A 19,152-nucleotide genomic window follows, 5' to 3' on the forward strand; every position below is an offset into this window, starting at 1 on the left:
CTCACAGGGTGGAGACCAGCTCTCCCTGGTGCCTCTGTCTGTTTTATGAAACTTTGGGCACTCCGGTGGTTTTCAGTCCCTGGGCCTGGAGTGAAATTGGCACCCATTTAATAAATCACCTCGGGTTTTTGAACACCTGTCCTGAGGCTGTCATGATGAATTTGCCGGGGTCCAAGCCCTTGAGGGGCCTGAAGGCTGGTGAAGCAGGTGTGCAACTAGACAAAGACCTTAATCAGTAAGTGAGGTGAGGTGTGAAGATAGTGCTGGGGACATGGAGGCGGGCATCCAACTGCCAGGGTTCTTGGAGGAGACTTCCCAGGAGAGGGAATGGAATGTAAGCTGGCTGTGGAAGGACCCCGGCGCTTTATAGAGTGTCCGTTGGCATCTGTACAAACACATAGACCAGGAGCAGAGTATTTGTTTTCTGTGTTATTTATAGCATCTTCTAAGGATGAACCCAGAAGGAAATTGGAAGGCCAGGACCTTGGATTTCTTTCAGGCACTGCTGTTGTCTGACGTCAGTTGGCCTTACAGCTGGATTTGCTCTGGGAGACCCACCGTTCCCTTGTACTTGTCACAACTCTTCTGGTCTTGACCCACATCCATGGCAGTGGTGGCCGCAGTGAAACCCCCCCCCCCGGCCACGTGTCTCCTTCCTTCCCTCTTTCCCCGAGGTTTTCCTTAATACTGTCTTCTCTGAGAGTTGTGTTCCTTTTTCCCCAGCTGTCTTCTCACCGTGGGCGCTCTTCGGGGTCATTGTACACAAGGGAGGTCATTGTTCTCAAGCCACTAATGCCCCTTAATCTTATTATTATCACCCCAGTGGCATGAAGGCCAGGGCTTCCTAGAGGTAAAAGGGTCTCTTTGTGAGGCCTGGAGGGGAGGTTAAGGCACAGCTTAGGTGAACCGTCCCTGAGCAGGTGTTTGCAATGAGAGCAGAATGCCTGAGTCATTATCAGCTTTTGTGGGCTGACCCTGGGGATCCATGGAAGGTGCCGCAGGGATGCAGTGCATTTATCAAGCATGGGGTGGGAGGTAGCGCTGGTGGTCCATGTTGGTGGTAAGGGATGCAGATGTTTTTAGGGTTTCACTTGCTCCTGAGGCCAGGTAGGTTGATTCCTTCAGCTCTGAAGTACTTTGCTGTTACCAGCTGGGACTCTGTTAATCAAGTTCTTTTGGAAAAATGCTTAATGAATTGTAGGGAGGAAATGAAGGGGGAAGGTTTAACCTACTGGATGGGACTGGAATTCTGCAGTTCATGCTTACAGAGACAGTAAATGCTCGGGAATTCCCAATGATACATCTATTTCTCGAGTCCCAGCATCTGCTGTAGGAACGCCTCTTAAATATATTACTATCTTCCTAATCAAATGAAAATCGGAACTTAATTGGTGAAATTTTAAATAATCACCCGACATCTGGTGGTTCATTTATGGCTTCAACCAGATGTGTTTTATTAACAACTTACTTGCCTTTATTATTGGGAAGCTAACTATTAATTTATTAGGAAATAAGCCACTTCTAAAACCAGGAAAAAGTCTTTACAGGGCACATTGGCCCCTCTCTCATTGGTTATTTCATGCTTTAATTAAATGCCAGGCTGAAGGCCTAGGATTTCTCTTGCTGGGTTAGTTCTTGTTTGGTTCTGAGAGCATGACTAAGTCACCTCCCTCTCTTGACGTGCAGGGCAAGACCTGTCATTACAGTGGATGTCTCCATCTTCCTCCCAGCCTCCATCAACATCACGGCACCTCAGTGTCACGATGGGCTGCAGCCTGTGAACTGCCTCAACGTCACCGCCTGCTTTAGCTTCCACGGCAAGCATGTTCCAGGAGAACTTGGTAATGAGCCACTGAGTTAGGGCTCGGGATGGCCATCTTAGCTGGAGTGGGCTTGTGGCCACTGAGGGATTCTTCTGGATCCTTTGCTCTCACTGTGCATTCTGGCTGGTTTTGCAGGCAGCAGACGCACAGGCCAGACACCCCTTCCCTCCGCGGTTCCTGCTTTTTTCTGCTTCCCATAGTTTCCCAATTTAACATAACCTCCAGGTCTAGAACAAATAATATTTGACCCCAAGCATCCTTTCCCCAAATGTGTGACCAGACTGAAACCTCACTGGGCTACAGGTGTCACAGGCCAGTGGGACTTGTGGAAAGGTAGTGACTGGAGCCTGGCCCTTACAGAACATTCCATTCAGTTAGAAAAAAGAAGTGGTGGGTCTTTGGAGGCTTCCCCTGAGCCCGCGGCACCAGCCAGATGTCAGGGCCTTAAGCCCTTTACTGTGGAATCTGAGACCAGGGATGGATGGTAGGATTGGGATGCTGAGTTTTATGAAGGCTCAGACTTACAAAAGAGGGGGAGCTGCTTTGTCAGCTTCAGATGATTGAAAAGAGACAGCTGGCCCTGCTGTTTTCTCTGGTTGGGGAAGGCCAACTTGCTAGCCAACTCCAGAGATCCAATCCCTGGATCAGGATAGGATCAGTGTGGAGTAGAACTCAGTGTGTGGTCACTTGAAGGAAATGAATCTGGAACATTCATACAGATTAATAGGTGCTTTGTTTTTACTTGAAAGGCTGATTTAATAATAGAAAATAGAATTCTAGGAAAATTAAAAAAAACCCCACAAAACAATAAGGACCTGGACTTACTGCCTTTCTTAGACATTCTTAGAGTCAAGTGTTTCCCTTCCCTATTTCACAGTGTGGTCCCTGGACCCACCAGTACCAGCATCCTCTGGGAGCTTGTGAGAAGTGCAGAATCTCAGGCCTCGCTCTGGGTCTCAGAATCAGAATCTGCATTTTAACAAGATCCCACAGGATCCGTGTGCACATTTATGTTCAAGAGGCGCTTCTCTGGAGCACGTGTGCACGTGTGTGTGTGTGTGTGTGTGTGTGTGCTGGTCCGTTTCTCAGCTGTACCTTGAAAGCTGTACATTATTTAACAGTGTGCTAATCCTTCTAGGCTAATGGTCTCATTGATACTTCATCTTGATCTTCAGGTGGATTGAATAAGTTCAACAGTCAAATCTTGAACTTGTTCCTAGAGATTTCTTTTAAAAAAAACTTAGAAATTTCAAAACTGAATGTAAATATACCAGGAACTCAGGGCTTGGTTGGTGAGAAAGGACTAACGTTTTATGTAGAGCCCAGTGAGAAAAAGACCATGCTCAGTGAGAAAACTACTTGCTCAGGATCACATGGCTGTTGGTGAAGCCAGGAGTTGAATCCTGGTTTGATGATACTTAGTTTTGCTTTCCAAAAACTGTTTCTCATCTCCTCCCTAATTATTTTAAGATACCAGTCTCTAGGGAAAAATTTTTTTCAATTGGTCCTAGAACTCCTATGTCCTTTGCCTAATTAGATGGTGTGTCTTCTATCAAATACCAACTCATGATGTAGTTGGACTCCATTAAAAAACATTATAAAAGAATTGTTGAGTTGAAGGTTTACGTTGGTGTGCATAAAAATAAGCAGAACTCTTCTGTAACTCTAAAATAAGCAAGTGATTAATAGTTCATGTGTGTGTTCATTTGACAAATGTTTATTGTGTGCCTGGGTGTGCCAAGCACATCCTCACGGAGTCTCAAATGGGAATTACAGAGTTTCTATTATTTTGATCCTGAAGCAGTGTACGCAGTTTCCAGGCTCTTTAATGACATCACTGTGGTGGTAATGAAGGTAATTTGGCAGAGTAGGAGCAGACGAGAAGAAACCCAAGATGCCAATTTTGAGCAAGGGGGATTTCAGAGCGTAAGACAGGTGGTAGAGTGAACTCTGATTAGAAGTTTTGTGGGCTGAGTCAGGAGGAGATGTGGGTGTCTTCTCATGCTGCTCCACACCAGTGACTGGGGCCCCTTTCATTGACCTCTAGGCAGAATTATAATGAAGGCTAGGTTTAACCATGACCCCTGAAGAGTCTGGGAGGATCAGGAGGAACGGGCGGTTGAGTAGCACACCGTACTGCCCCTAGTGGGCAGTGTGGAGCAGGCGGGAGGCCGCCCACGTGCAGGGGGTGGACTCTGAGCGGCAGCGCACTCTCCCACTGAAATCAAACATCCCTTTATAATCGAAGTGGTATTTCTCCACATTTATTTAAGATCGCGGCTTACAGATCATGATAACTGGGGAATTTTGGTATCAGTGGGGCAATGCAGAAAATTACCCATCCCATTTTTCTTTGTCCTCCCCTGGCATTCAGGAAAAGGTGCTAGATCTCCATCTCTGCAGAAATCTGGTAAAACATGAGCTGACAGTGGAATATGGAGAGCCTTGAGGAGGGGAAAATGGGCAGTTGTTATGGAAATGTGATAGAAATCATGGGAGTGACAGGTAGCTCGTGGGGGTCCAGCTGCGGTGGGGTGTCCCTGGGGTCCGGCATAGAAGGCAGTGCCTTGGCTCTGCGTGATCAGGAAGATCAGGTCCCTGGTCTCCGGGTAGTGGAGGGTGGGGGCACCGCCACCCTCTACCGTCTTCCAGGCTCAGCGTCATTGCCCAGGCCTCTGTGTTGGGAACCCAAGGCCGGGGCTCTGGTGATGAGCCTCCCTCTCTCCCGTTGCTGCAGAGGAGCCTGGGTGGTGGTGGGTTTGGCCACGGAATGCCTGGCAAGTGAATGTCCGGCAAGTGAATGTCCACTTCGTGCCGACCTTCCAGGCCCCTCTCTGTGTCTGCATGTCCGGGGCCAGGTTGTGTCCGTCGAGTGGCTGCTTTGGTGCGTGTGGCTGGCACAGTGCAACCAAGAAGCACCAGTGTGTGCTGGGTACTTCTAAACAGCTGTTGGAAGCATTTTCTGTCTGCTGACATCTTGAGCCACGGGACCTCCCCGGGGATGGTTGGGAGAGCCATAGATGCTTCATGTTACTTACAGTCTGGCCTCTTTGGTTTCTTCTCTCCGGTAGGACCTGGTGGGGACGGGACTCCATTCTCCTCTTCATTTTCAGCTTTAGCTTTAGCTCCCACTTGGTCTCCGGGGTGTTCGGGGCCAGCTGATTTGCCAAGCCCCTGGAGGGGCAGCTGTGGCCTCTGGCAGGACCGTGGGAACTCCAGAGATTTTCTGTAGGGGTTGACTCTGCCATGGCCCCTGGAATGGCAGGATCCAGTTAGGAAAAGAGAAACCAGTTATTTTGACAGAATTTAACATTGGGAATCTTCAGGAAAGCAGGTCACAGAGGACCTGGTAGTCGCTGACTTCTGGGTCAGCACCAGGGCGTCTCAAAGCGTGGTCCCCAGTCCAGCTGCAAGCACAGCACGTGGGAATGTTAGAAATGCACATTCGAACCGCATCAGACCCTGAGGGTGGGGCCCAGCAACCTGCCCTTCAGCAAGCCTCTGGGTGGCTGAGACTTGAGAACCGCTGGTCAAGTGGACAAAGGGGGAAAAAAAAGGTCACACTTGGGGTGATCAGAACCTAGAAACATGGAGAAGGGACCCTGCGGACCTGAGAACTCAACCTTGGTGGGGAGGGGGCAGTAACTAGCGCTGCCAGTGTCTCCGAGGGGTATTAACTGCTGTTGGAACCAGCTTCCGGGGAGACTGTTGCCAGGTTAAGCTGACGGGAATAGGAAGCAGGCAGGAAGATGCAGTCCCTTCTCCCTCCACCAGCTTCCCTCCAGCTGTCCATCTGGGTCGAGCCTCCCACGGAACCACTGGCAAAGCAGCAGTGAGGTGTGCTGAGCCCCAGACCCAGCCTCGCAGAGCAGGGTGGGTTGGGAGCAGAGAGACAACAGCTTCAGGAACCAGCCCAGCAAGTAGCCAGTCACACGGAGTTACTGATGTACCTGCTGGGTCATTAACCAACAAATAGCTATTAAGTTCTTAAGAGTGCCGGACTGTGCGCTCCCTGGGCGCAGAGCATAGGCCAGGCCAGACAAAGCCCTGGCCCTCAGGAAGCTTGCATTCAGCAGGGAGGGAGGCAGATGCAAACAGCCGATGCTCCCCCACTCACCCTTCTGGATGTGTCCGGGGCCCCTTTGTGTGGTAGGCCCTCCATTCCGTGCTGGGGTGCGGGCACATGTCCAGCTGCAGTGGTTCAAAGAACAGATTTACAACCCATTTCACCAAGCAGCTTAAAACAAGAGTTCTGCCCATCCCAAGTCTTATTAATCACTTCATTCTTGGCCTGGGAGGCAGCTTGCCACTCCTCGGAGCCTCTTGGCTGCCATAAGTAAGGGTGGCGAATGTGTGCCTGGAAGCGTTCTGCCCCTTCCCCACGGGGCTGAGCCTCTACCTACTTAGGCTAAAGCCTAAATGTGCTCCTCAGTCTCTGGAGGCTAGGGATTGAGCCAGCAATTATGGACTCTCACCAGATGCTAAATGAAAACCAGGGGGGGATGAGCCCTAAATGGTTGTGTTTTGTGCTCTGATCTGGCACCCCTTGTTTCCATGGCTCTCAGAGACTTCTGGACAAGCCGTGGAGCCTAGATCCTGAGAGATGGCACCAGGTCATCCAAGCCAGTAGCAGAAGTAGGGTCCAAACCAGGAGACTTGTCCCCAGACCCTTCCTCTGGCTTCGGGGGTGGGGGGCTACATTTCCACTCCAGAGAGCATTCACACACATAGAACATTCTCCGAGCTCCTTGTGGTCTCTTGAGAAGCATGGAGATGGGATAACGAGGCAAATCCATATATATGAAGCATGGGGTAACCTAATCTAATAATTACCACTTCGTTCCTTTGTGGGGTGGGGAGCAAGCTTAGGAGAGCTAGTAAAGGGGGGAAATATCCTTTCTCCCCCCCTTCTCTTGGGAGACTCTAAGGGAAGCTCAGTAAGTCTGGAAGGAGGATTTTTTTTTTTTTTTAAAGATTTTATTTATTTGACAGAGAGAGAGACAGCCAGAGAAGGAACACAAGCAGGGGGGAGCAGGAGAGGGAGAAGCAGGCGCCCTGCTGAGCAAGGAGCCCAATGCGGGGCTCGATCCCAGGACCCCGGGATCATGACCTGAGTCAAAGGCAGATGCTTAATGACTGAGCCACCCAGGCGCCCCTAGAAGGAGGATTTATTAGTAGGATTTCACAGCTGAAATCATGTTGTGATGGAGAATGAGAATGAGTCAAAAACTTGCTGGGACCGACCAGAGCTCAGTTGATGCAAGACAGCTGGCTCCCTCCTGGCCCAGGCCAGTATGGGGGGCCCTTGGGAACCAGCTGGGGGCAGAGAGAGGAGGAGGCTGCAACATGACTTGCGGCTGGTCAGCTTTTCCATCAACATGACATCATTCGACATGGCATGGACACAAGCTGCCAGAAGGAAAACCTGAAGATGTGGGCTGTGCGGTGGGATCAGGCGCTAATCAGAACCAGCACCCTCCCCGGGACGGGGGCTGGCTGGCCTGGCTTGCATTAGGGGCAGCCACCCTCCCATGGGGCCCGGCTGCTTGAGCGTGCCAACTGATTGGCTGCTTCTCTGGCATCTCTTCCACTTCTTAGGGGCTCCCTTTCAGACACTCCTAGGGTAGGTACTGTTTAAAACTGCCAGTTGAACTCGGGGCTCCAGAATGGTCTGCACTTCTTACTGCCCTGACAACTATGAGACCCTCCTCACTCAGGCTGGGCTTCCCATCATGAGTCTTCGGGTGGCTTTCTTCTCGAAGAGAGAGTGTGATATGGAACCGACTTCTTTTTGTGTGATTTAAAATGTCAAAGTAAATTTTAAATCAAGGAGAAGTATTAAGCAGACAGTTACAAAGATGAAAAGCTTCCAAAATGATTATGCTTGGTGAATTGGATAATTCGGTCAGTCTGTGATTGTATATTTTAACATTTTAGAAAAATCTGATAGGTGAACATGTTGGCATGCCCACGCTCTGCCTGGAGCAGAGCAGTGGTTGTGATCCTCAGCTCAGGTTCTAGTAACTGTGAGTTGTTTCTGTCCTCTCTTCAGTTGTCTGAGGGTTATATTGGGTCAGAGATTTTATGGCGAGATGGGGTGTTACAGGCCTAAAGTGGTGTTTGAAAAGTATCCAGCACAGTGCTTGGCACACACTGAAGGCTGAATCTGTTCCCTTTTCCTGACCTGCCCCATCTTAATTCAAATTCTCCCAGAAGCAGAGCCTGAATCAAGGATTTGGTGCACATGGTTGATTCAGGCTGTGATCAATCCCAGGAAGCACCAGTAGGAAAGTGAGACAGGAAGGGAAGGAAGCTGTGTCAGTCAGGGTTCTGCAGAGAAACAGAACCAATTGGATGTGTGTATATTGATGTTATAGTTTGGAGGCAGCCTGAAGGCAGAATTCCTTCTTTGGGGGTGACTTTAGTCTTTTTCTCATAAAGCCTTCAAGTGATTAGATGAGGCCCACCCACATTATGGAGGGTAATCTGCTTTATTTGAAGTCTACTGATTTAAACATAATCTCATTTAAAAATACTTTTGCAGGGGCACCTGGGTGGCGCAGTCAGTTAAGCATCCAACTCTTGGTTTCAGCTCAGGTCATGATCTCAGGATGGTGAGATCGAGCCCCACGTTGGGCTCTGTGTTCGGTGTGGAGTCTGCTTGAGATTCTCTCTGTCCCTCTCCTTCTGCTCCTCCCTGCGCCTCCCTGCCGTGCTGTGTTGCTAGAAAATATCAACGACTCTTTAAAAAAATAAAAATACCTTTGCAGTGACATCCAGATCGGGTACTGCAGCCTACTCAAGTTGACACATAAAGTAAACCATCACAGCAGCCAAACAGAAGGTGTGTTGTTGTTGAATCCTGCTGGGGAACCCTGACAGTCCATGGGGAGCACCCTTCCTAGTTACCCCACCCAAGGAATGAGGGAGCTGGGCTTCTGCAGTACTGAGGTCTACTGCAGGGACTTTGGTTCTCTGGCACTTCTGGTCTGCCATACATGTGGACAGAGCCACCAGAGAAGGCTCTCAGGAGGTACAGGTACTGGCAATTACAAGTTGGGCTGGACAGCAGAGAAATGGTACAAGCCAAGAGGATATGGGTGGGTCATTGATCCTATCTGCTCTGTCTTCCTGTGATCATTTCTACCCTGGCTTTCTCTGAGCTCAGCTAGCTTATCACTGGCAAGAGGGTTCACACTCTCTGTTCTCCCCATGCCCACCCTTCCCAAGGGAGGGCAGCTCTTGCACCTGGGAGGAAGGCCAGGGAGGGGTCCACTCAACAGCTACCATGTTGGTTTTGCCTGGCTCATCTTCCAGCAATGTCCATCTCTAGCTCTGGACTTGCTAAACATAACTTGGAAATACAATCCATATATACTTATCCTTTCTTACTGTTTGGCTGTTGCTCAGGGAAATTGTCATGAGTAGAAAGTAAATGGGCCAGAGTTTAGTTCTGGATCACTGCATGTATTGGGTTCTGCTGTCTGGGCATTCAAAAAATTTCAAAAGTGCACCAAGAACCAGTGTGGTAGGCATAGCCCTACAGTGGAGGTTAGGAGGGTTCTAGACTCAGCTCTGTGGTGGATGGCCCTCTGACCTGGAGCAAGTCTGGCTCCCTTTTGGGGCCTCAGTTCCTCATCTGAGAAATGAAGGTTTTGAGCCAGATGGCCCCTGGATTGCCCTAAAGCTTTGACATTCTATGTGTCTGCCCCGTTCCCTGGTGTTGCCAAAGGAGCCGGTGTGTAACTCTTGTCTGGGCTCCCGTGTTTTCTCTGTCATGTTACTTTCCCACAGGCATTCTTTTCTTCTTCACTATATTGCCTTCGATTATCCGGGTCTCAGGTCCCCCGGTGACCCAGCCTCGCCTTGGCAATCAGCTGTTTGCTGAAATAAACAAGTTGGGGCAGACCGGCCCTTGCTGACCAGGAATCCGCCAGCTCTGCATGGCAAGATCCCTGAGATGGCAGAGGCCCAGGAAAACCATTAGACGCATCCACAATACACCGTGTGGCAGCTGCAGAAGGCCTGTCCTGGTCACTTTCCTCCCTCCTGGCTCGGACCTCCCCTGGGGGCTGATTCCTTTGATGTTATTAAAAGCCGGAGCCACCCCCACTGCCCTGCTTCACATACTTAATGTGGGCAGGTGTGGGCTGCTCTTTACTGGGGCAAGAACCCAGCTTCCAAGGGGCTGGTTCGTGGAGACAGGGTCATCTGTTTTCCCATGGCTCTGCAGCCTCGTCTGGGCATTTGGGGGGACAGAATGTTCCCTCTCTCTCACTTTAAAAATGCCACATTCCCCTGAATCCACAAAGCAGTTAAAAAGTAAAAAGGGTCCCCAAGGGCTGATCTCTGCTGTGGTACGGAAAAGCAGTGAAATAGGTCTATTGACACTGACACCCTACTCGCCTAATGAAGCACATTGTTGTAGGGTGACTGACTCTGAAATTATGAAAGGAAGACCTTTTGTGTTCATCCAGTGTGCATCCTGTATTGTGACCTTTTTTAAGTTTCAGATTGTGTCCCGGTAGGTTCTGCTATTCCTGACATTACGTGTTCAGGAATAGGTGAGGGGTTTTTCTCCTCAGGAGTGCAGCTCAGTACGCCTGAGCACAGGCCCCTCAGTGCTCATGATTCTGTTGAAATGATAGACGCTGTAATATACGCGATCCGTATACTCAGCTCCCTGGGAATAAAGTCAGCTTTAGCCTCGGTCTGAGTTTCCATGAGCGCCATGAGGGCAGGGCTTTGCGGGGCTGTTCTGTTGTGGCCTCTGAGGGTAAACAGGGGAAGAGCAGGGCTTTTCTATCCCCTGTGCCTGGAACAGTGCCTGGCACATAGTCGGGTGCTCGGGGGACGTGATGACACATGGTCATAGAGCACAAGTCAACATCTGGGAGTTATTGGGTTAATTGCTCCTTTGTGTTGGGCATATATCCCATTGCTTTATAGGAATCGGGATTATGTGCAGCCGTGATAATTTCTGCAGTTTCTAGTAATATTCTGTAGGTTCACCTTGGTGTGAAGGATGCCAACTGTGCTGGGCACAGCTAATTATTGATGTGTACATTGGTGACTCAGTTGGTAACTCAGGGGATTTAAGACAGGGAGAGCCATAACATGTGATACACAGAGCATCACCGGGAAGGCAGGGGGCGGCCCGATTGTCTCTCGATTCTGTGAGGACGCTGGCTGCGTGCTTCTCTCCAAGACGGTGTTGACTTGGGCTGCAGCCCTCGGTTGCAGTGGGGAGGCAGGAAGCATTACCAAGTGTGCTTGTGAGCCTGAGAGGGGGGAGCGCAGGTGGCCTTGTCCCCACATGTGAGTCCTTGCTGACGTCTTGACCTTATTTATCGGCAGGCCTCAATTACGTTCTGACGGCTGATGTGGACAAAAAGGCAAAGGGCCAGTTGCCCAGGGTCTACTTTGTGTTGCTGGGAGAGTCCGTGGGTCAGATCACAGAGAAGCTGCAGCTGGTCCACATGGAGGAGACGTGTCATCACTACGTGGCCCACGTGAAGGTCAGTCCTCCCTTTTCTTCTCCAGCTTTGATCTCTGTGGATATTCATTGAGAACTAGTGGAAGCTACTTTTATTGTGTGTTATGTATGCTCTGACTTCAAACATTTTATTTCACAAGGGGGAGAACATTCGTTTCTTCTTTTCAAGTTGGAGTCTGACAGCCCTTTTATTTTTCTTACTGTGCTGGTTTCAGCCTCTGAGGGGAGTTATGGTGGGCCAGGAGACCAGTGACACTCCCTGACCTTGACTTGTCCTTTTGGGAGGCTTCTCATCCTCTTCCTTCTTTTGAAGCTCTGTGGTCTTCTCAGAGGAGAGCCGTAGAAGTCCACGTGTCTGGGTCGGCGGTGGTGCTGGATCACACTGCACCTGACGGCTTTCTCAGTGGTTCACTACATGTTAGCTCATAGTGTCATGGTTAAGGCGTTTTAAAACTAGTAGGATTCAGTTTTTATCCTTTGATTACTTTCTGTTTATTTTAGGAGTGCTTTTTTTGTCCCCTTTCCTTCTCACTCTAAATAAACTTTCAAATGTTTTTTCCCTCTTGAGATTGTTTGTTAAATACACTTTGCTGCTAATTCAGGAGGCCAGGCTTTGATTAGCTCCAAAGTGGCCCCTGCGTAGACAGGTGCTGACAGGGTGGGAGTCCTGGTGGTGCCCAATGATGCCGGAATAGCCAGGCATCAACCCACAGGCAGAGAGCCCAAGAGATAGAAGGACCCACACAAACCCACCACATGGTGCATTCAATGAATATGGCTTTTGGAGTAACACAGACCTGGTGTGTGTCCAGCTGGATGAGTACTTTGACCTCTGTGTGTCTCAGTTTCTGCATCTCTAAAATGGGCACATGTACCGAAAGGACCTTGCATGGAGTCTGACCCCCAGCAGGCACTCAGCATTATTATCTGTTTGGGCCATATGTAATTGCCAATATTCTAAGATTCTTGACTTAGGAAAATGGTATTTTCATGTAGTTCAACCTAATATTAGCCAGGGGCTTTCTGGGCAATAGTAAAAATAGTCCACGGATTAGAATCTCATTCCGTTTTTGAGTCATTAGTGCCAGAGCAGGAGAGTAACAGCTGCTTCTGGATTGTATATAGAGAAATGCCCCCCACATCCATGGCACTTGGTCTGGCCTAGAGCCCATGAGTCCATGCCCCTGAGATGCTTTTCAGCGGGCCTGGGCTATGTCTCTTTGCCAGGACTCGTGCTGGGGCCTGCCCAGACCTCTGCCCTATGGCCCGGTGAAGGCCATTTATAAAGGGGCTCATGCTTCTGTTAAGCCAACCAGCCACTCGCGTCTCTAGGTCTTAGATTACATTGGCTCATGTGTGCCCTTGGGGATGTGAGGCTGCCCAGGACAGGCTCACATCTGCATACTGCAAGACCTTTAAGTGCCTGTGCTTGGTGTCTCCATACTTCCCAGAGGTGGGGCATCTTCCCTCGGGCTTCCTCATGCTGGGTCTCTTCCACAAATGCTTTCCTTCAGGGCTCTTGGCGCCTTGACTTTTTGCTTTGGCTGAGGGGTTGCCCTCCATGTCTTGGCCTCAAGATAGGGCCCCAAAGAGCCTGCAGGCCTTTGCAGAGTGCACTCAGGGAAGAGCAGTAATGAGGTACCGGCCAGAGGCGGGGCTGTTTTTGTGGTGGCCTCTGGGGGTAAACGGGAAGAGCAGGGCTGCCCGAGGCTGTTGGTCCTGCTACTTCCTGATAGCCAGGGCTGCCAGAGTTTAGCAAATAAACATAAAGCCTTCCTCATTAAATCCAAAAGTCAGATAAACAGCGAATCATTGTTCTCAAAGAAGTGTGGCCCAAAGAGTGCATGGGATATACTTAAACTAAAAATGATTTGTTGTTTATCTGAAATTCAGATTTAACTGGGCATTCTTCTGGAAGATTCAACCTTCCCGATACCCTTCACCCCACGGTTTGGCACTTCTCCATTTGATCAAAACATGGTTGACAGGGGTTCCCTTCCCCTGGGTGAGCCACACAGCCCCCAAAGGGACCAAGTGGGAACGCTGACTCTGGAGCCTGTGGGGCAGCTGGTCCCCCAACAGATCCCCATGCCCATGCTCGCTCCTTGGTGCCTGGGATGCCAGGAGATCTGTGCTCACGGGCCCTGAGAGCCCCTCCCTGAGGGTGAGTCTGTGGAAACCTCCCCCAGGGAGTTTTTAAAGCAAATCACTGGACACCAGTTGTGCTAGAATGAAATTCTGGAGGGGCTTGCCTGGATGGCTATGTGAGCGCAGCCTTGGAGTAAACAGCAGAATTCCTGAATGGACACCTATAGAACAAGGCCACAGGTGTGTTTCTCCGAGGAGCCGGTGAGTTGTACTTAAATGTAAAGGCACCAAGAGTACAGTACTTTCATACTTGGATATATTTCTTCGTGAGCTTTCTTGGTTCTTCCGTGATACGATGTTTCCGATTCACCAACATGTGAGATAAATGTGTAGAGTTGTGGGTTTAATTGTAGAGTTCTTTCATATTTAAATGTCATTTTCTTTTACCTCTGTGTCAGCGTGTAGAACACAAAAAGAATAAAAAAAGAAAAAAAAATCTAAAACCACAAAGGAACCATGAGAAGAGAGATGGAGATGGTGGTCACAAGATTTTGGAGGGTGACGGCAGCCCAGGAGTGCAGAGCAAGCACACACCTCTCTGTGATGATTTGGGTCGTCTTGGGGAAGAGCCAGAGAGTGGTCCAGTACATCAGATCTAGAGAAGTTTGGATGTGATTAGTACTTGGCTGTTTTCTCATACAAGGACATGGGGGTGGTGGAATGCATCAGGAAAGCACAGGCTTCTGTGGCCTTTATGGTTCAAGAGGCAGCATGCCTGTTAAGTGGTGCTCAGGTGGCTGATCATTCTTAGCCACCAGGAAAGTTTATTGACCAGTTGTTGTCTGGGCTGTAGCAGAGGACGCTGGTGAATGGCCCCATTAGGGCGAACACTCATGAGCTGGCTGATGGTACATGTGGCCCAATGGCCCAGCTGGCCAAGGAGGCAGCAGGCCTGGCCCTGGTGTGTCCATTGTGGGAAAACCGCTGGGGAGGCCGTGGCCCTTGTTGGGGTCGAGGCAGGCAACAAGGGTGGGGTGGGAGTGGCAGCAGGTGGCCTCCTGGAGTGGGGACTGGGGACTGGGAGCTGGTCATCTGGGCCTGAGGGCATGGCATAGCCTCTGCTGCAAGTGGGGCCTTCTTGATGGGCTGGCTCTCGGCTTTGTAGACACTGACGGAAGGTAAATAAAAGTGCCCCGGCTTATCGCACACCATATGGCTCGCAGACTGTGAGGCAGGCACGAGGGGCTGGGTGTGTTTTGTTTAGGCTATCTTTAGGTTTTTTTTTTTTGCTTTAAGCCTATTCCAATCTTTTTTTTTTTTTTTTTTTTTGTCTCTCTCTTCCTCCTTTTCCCTAGAAGTTTTCTTGCCATATATGGTGATAAGTATCTCTATCGTGGAAGACTGTTTGAGCTAACACCTGCCTCCCAGACTAGCTGTGTTGTCCCACACTTTGTTCCCTTCTCAGCCCTGGTGGGGCCTGCAGGACGTACAGAATTTCATGATAAGCCCCATCCTCCTCTGGCTCCACCCACCCGGGGTGCCGGGTCCATTCTCAAAGGCTCACTGGGGCCTGCAGAGCTGAGGCAGGTCAGGCTGCTTCCCTGGCCTCTTGGCCTCAGAGTCCACATGCCCTAGGTTATCTCCTCTCCTCCCCCAGATAAGCCCAGTTTTGGGGATTGGCTCCCTCCTACTAGTGAAGTGGGCTGGAGGCGTCTCGGGGGTCTTCCCAGTCACAGGTGAAAGCCCTTGCAGGTCCACTCAGCCTCAGGGCTCTCCACAAGCTGGTCTCAGCTCACACTGCTAGCGTCATCTTCCTCATGATAACACACATGCTCTGGGCTCTTGTCCAGGTTGAACTGAATCCTTTTCTTCTGGAAGGTGCCTCGTGTGGTTCCGAACCTTGCTTCTCGGGCTCACCCCAGTGTCTCTGGCACCTCAGTGATCAGAGTCCCCATTTTTGTCAGATCCATGAAAAACCACATACCCCCTACATGGTTTTTGCTTTTTTTTTTTTAATTTTTATCTTAAACACACACCTCCTGTGGTATCTTATTTCATATTTTTTCTTTAAATCAGCTGACTTTTTGCCTCAAAATAATTTGAAACAGAAACTTTGTACCCCCCTCTACCAATTATTCTATACCAAACAGAAAGTAACTATAAAAGTAAATACATTGAAGACACAACAATGTCATCAAACCCTAACTGGATTTCATCGTTTGCCAAAGTCTGTGAAGAAGCCGCCCACTCTTCCTGTGTGTGAGAAGGGGAAATTATGGAGTGCTAGGGAAGTGTTAAAGACATCCTGGCAACCATACTGAACTCTCCCCCTGACGCAATCAGAAGGACTGGAAGGGTGCTGACTGGGGAATACTTTCCAAATATGTGGGTCCTGATATAGTGCCATGGAAAACCGTGTCCTGGGCCCTGTCCAGGAAGGCCTGGCTGTGCTCTGTTTTGACAGAGTACACCTCATCCCTCTTGCCTGCTGAAGGTTGTCTGTTCAAGGCCCCGTCAGTCCACAGCTGGCCATTGTCATGAGCCCACGGGACGCCGCCGGCAACCGCCTGTCTCCTGGGAGCTTCTTTCATGCCGCCTCATTCTGGTTTTGGGGATGATAGGCACAAAATCAATACTTGTCCAACCGAGCCTTGTTGAAGTGACTTGTTGGGTCATCTGGAGTGAGGGGTCCCAGGGAGTATCTTGTCAGGGTGGGGCCTGCCCGCCTCCCTGGGAACCTGCTGCTGGGAGGTGGTGGTGTGAGGTGGCGGGGAAGAGTTGCGGGCGCAAGGCCCAAGCTGAAGACCGAATAAGCATGACCTGTCATTGCTCCGTTGTTTTCGGGTCTCTGTCTATTTACCGGGGTAACAACCGTGCTCCGGCCTCAGGTCTTGCATGGTGCCTTGTGAAGCTGGCCCTCTTAGGCCAGATGCTTGTGTGTGCTGGACAGGTGAGGGCCTCTTCAGGAGCTGGGGATCAGGGCAACAGCCTGAGTCTCTACAGGGAGGACGGGGAGAAGCCCAGGCCCGGCCGAGCATGGCGTCGGTGACATCATTCCCAGCTCTGAGGATCAGCCACCCCTCTAGAGGCCTTCAGAAAACTTTCAGTGAGCAAAGCCATGTGTCAGACGCTGTCAAAAGAGCCAAGAACAAGGATTAATGTAAAAAGGGGGAAAAAAGCCCCCACCCCAACCCAGACAAGGGAATATGAATGCACACTGGCTTTCCTGAGTAGCTGCAGATGTTCATGCGGTTGTGCTTTTATGTTGCTGGAGAGCTCTTCGAGGGAGTTCAAACCTAAGGAACTGCAGCTCCTTTGTCGCTTGCGGGGGCAGATGGTCGACTCGGCCTGGCAAAGGGCAGGGCGTCTCGGGCCACCAGGGCTCCTCAGAGGTCACGCCGTGGGCTCTGCCCAGGTGGTCCAGTCTGTTTCTGTTTTCTCATCCAACGAGATGCTCTGCTCACATGACAGCCTCTGAGTTTGCAGGGCTTGGCTGTACTGAATGCAGTAGTCAGATGTCGGAGGCTTTTATTTTCCTAAGTTTACGAAGCACATAGTTAAGGGAGATTAAGTTGGAGTGTGTAAGAACTCCATGAGGACGGGAAAACAGCAAAATTTCCTTTTTTATCTGGAAAATACCCTGTTAAACCTTATCTTGATAAGTCAAAGAAATAGCTAAAAAAAAAAAAAAAGTTGTAAGATTTGGGGAAAAGGGATGCAGATCTTAGATGGAGGAAGTCATCTTAAAACCATTTTAATCGGTAATATATGTACATAGTTAAAACAAATTTTTATTAACTGTACTAAAGGGTATACAGAGAAAGGACATCTCTCAGCCACTCTATTTCTCTTTCAGAGGCTACCATGATTCCAGTTTCTTGTGTGTTTTTCAAGTGCTGGTCAATAGACACAAAGTTGTGTGCATCTACCCCTTTTTACACGGATGGCAGAGTGCCACGGGACACAGTGGCACAGCTTACTTTTTTCTTCTCGAATGTCCAATAAGATGGATAAACAGATTTTGGTAAATCTGTACAATGGAGTACCGCTCAGCAATGACAGTGAACTACCAATGTACACAATCACGTGTATGCACGTGTGTATAACGTGTGATAATGTATATACACATGTATGCAATAACATGACGAATCTCAAAAGCATGATGCTAAGTGAAAGAGATCAGACGTAAAAAGCTACTAGCAGTATAGTGGTTCCATTTATATGACATTGTGGAAAAGGCCAGCTACAGAGACAGAAAGCAGATCAGTGGCTTTGGGGGCCAAGAATGGGGAGGAGATGGGGATGATTAAGTGCATAGAGGCAAGAGGGACCTTTTTAGGGTGATGAAGATATTCCGGATCACGATTGTGGTGATGGCTATATGATGGAATACATTTATTAAAGCTCATCAAAGTGCATAGTTAAAATTGGTAAATGTTACTGTTTGTAAATCATATTCCCATCAAACTTATTTTTTAAAAAATGGATCTTGAGGGTTGTTCCATATTGGTGCATGAAGTTTCCCTGTTCTCTTTCATGTCTGCATGGTGTCCTGTTGAAAGACTATCCCTTCATTTATTTAACCTGTCCCGGGGTTCTTCTCAATGCCAGCTCCAAGCTGACTTCATCTGGAGTTTATAGATCAGCAATCTCACTTTGCTTCTCTAGATGTGGTTCAGGGTCCCTTTTCAGAAAACCCTCAACCTGCCTTGGGAAGGGGGATGAAATGTGAATGAAATCCCCTCCACCTACAGTCATTTCTTCTTCCCTGCTTCAGGTCTTATAGTGTCCTGGTTGAGGGTTTGTTAGGGACCCTGAAGAGGACAGATGGAGGGGCCCGAGTGGTCCCTGAGGTGGCCTTGGACAGGTGTGTTAGGGAGGATGATGAGCCTTCCCACCATGGGGTGCCCAAGAAAAACTGGGGGTATCCTTCTTCATTCCTGCAGTTATCTTTGTCCCTTTGGCAGGTCCTCTTTGGCCAGAGGTGGCACAGGTAGCCTGAGTGTTTGCTAAGGGCATGCTAAAAAGTAGGGCATGGGAAGTGGGGAGGCTGAGATGGGTCGAACTGATGTGTGGGGAGCTGCCATCATTGTTCAGCTCAGTTGTAAAGCTGCTCAGTTGATGCACTCTGGTCACACAGATGTCACTAAGGAGCTGGAGCCTAGGCTCTGCAGACCATGCTTGAAGCCCCCAGAGTGTGGTTACTTTGACCACCTCCTCCAGGAAACCATGTTGTGCATAGCTGGAGAGCAAATTGAGGAGGTATGACAAATTCAGGGGGTGTGGTGGATGTTCCACATGGGTGTTGATATCCTCTGTGAGTACCATGTGGCCATTGATTTCTTTGCTGGGTGGAATGAAGTCTTCGGCATTTGGACAGTGCTGCAGGAGACCTTATGATTAGTGAAGGTACAATAATTCTAATACAGTGGCTTTGCCCACCTCACCTTTTTTTTTTTTAAAGATTTATTTATTTATTTTAGAGAGCACGAATGAGTGGGGGGGAGGGGCAGAGGGAGAAGCAGACTCCCCATTGAGCAAGGAGCCAGATATGAGGCTCAGTCCCAAGACCCTGGGATCATGACCTGAGATAAAAGCAGACTCTCTCCTTTTTTAAAAATTTTTTTATTGTTATGTTAATCACCATACATTACATCATTAGTTTTTGATGTAGTGTTCCATGATTCATTGTTTGTGCATAACACCCAGTGCTCCATGCAGAACGTGCCCTCTTTAATACCCATC

The 19,152-nt window shown here is 49.4% G+C and overlaps 1 protein-coding gene across 4 annotated transcripts in view; it reads left to right on the forward strand.

The window, feature by feature from the left end:
* Positions 1–19,152, forward strand: part of ITGA9 (integrin subunit alpha 9) — a 333,129-nt gene that overhangs the window by 74,529 nt on the left and 239,448 nt on the right. For all 4 annotated transcript variants that reach the window (XM_081824368.1, XM_081824372.1, XM_081824364.1 and 1 more), the window contains 2 exons: positions 1,687–1,841; positions 11,181–11,341. In XM_081824368.1, coding sequence (XP_081680494.1) covers positions 1,687–1,841; positions 11,181–11,341 — 316 coding nt within the window. The remainder of the gene's footprint in view (positions 1–1,686; positions 1,842–11,180; positions 11,342–19,152) is intronic.

This window comes from Leptonychotes weddellii, chromosome 1 (genome assembly GCF_054177405.1).
Source record: "Leptonychotes weddellii isolate Sample4059 chromosome 1, ASM5417740v2, whole genome shotgun sequence".
NCBI classification, from domain to species: Eukaryota; Metazoa; Chordata; class Mammalia; order Carnivora; family Phocidae; genus Leptonychotes; species Leptonychotes weddellii.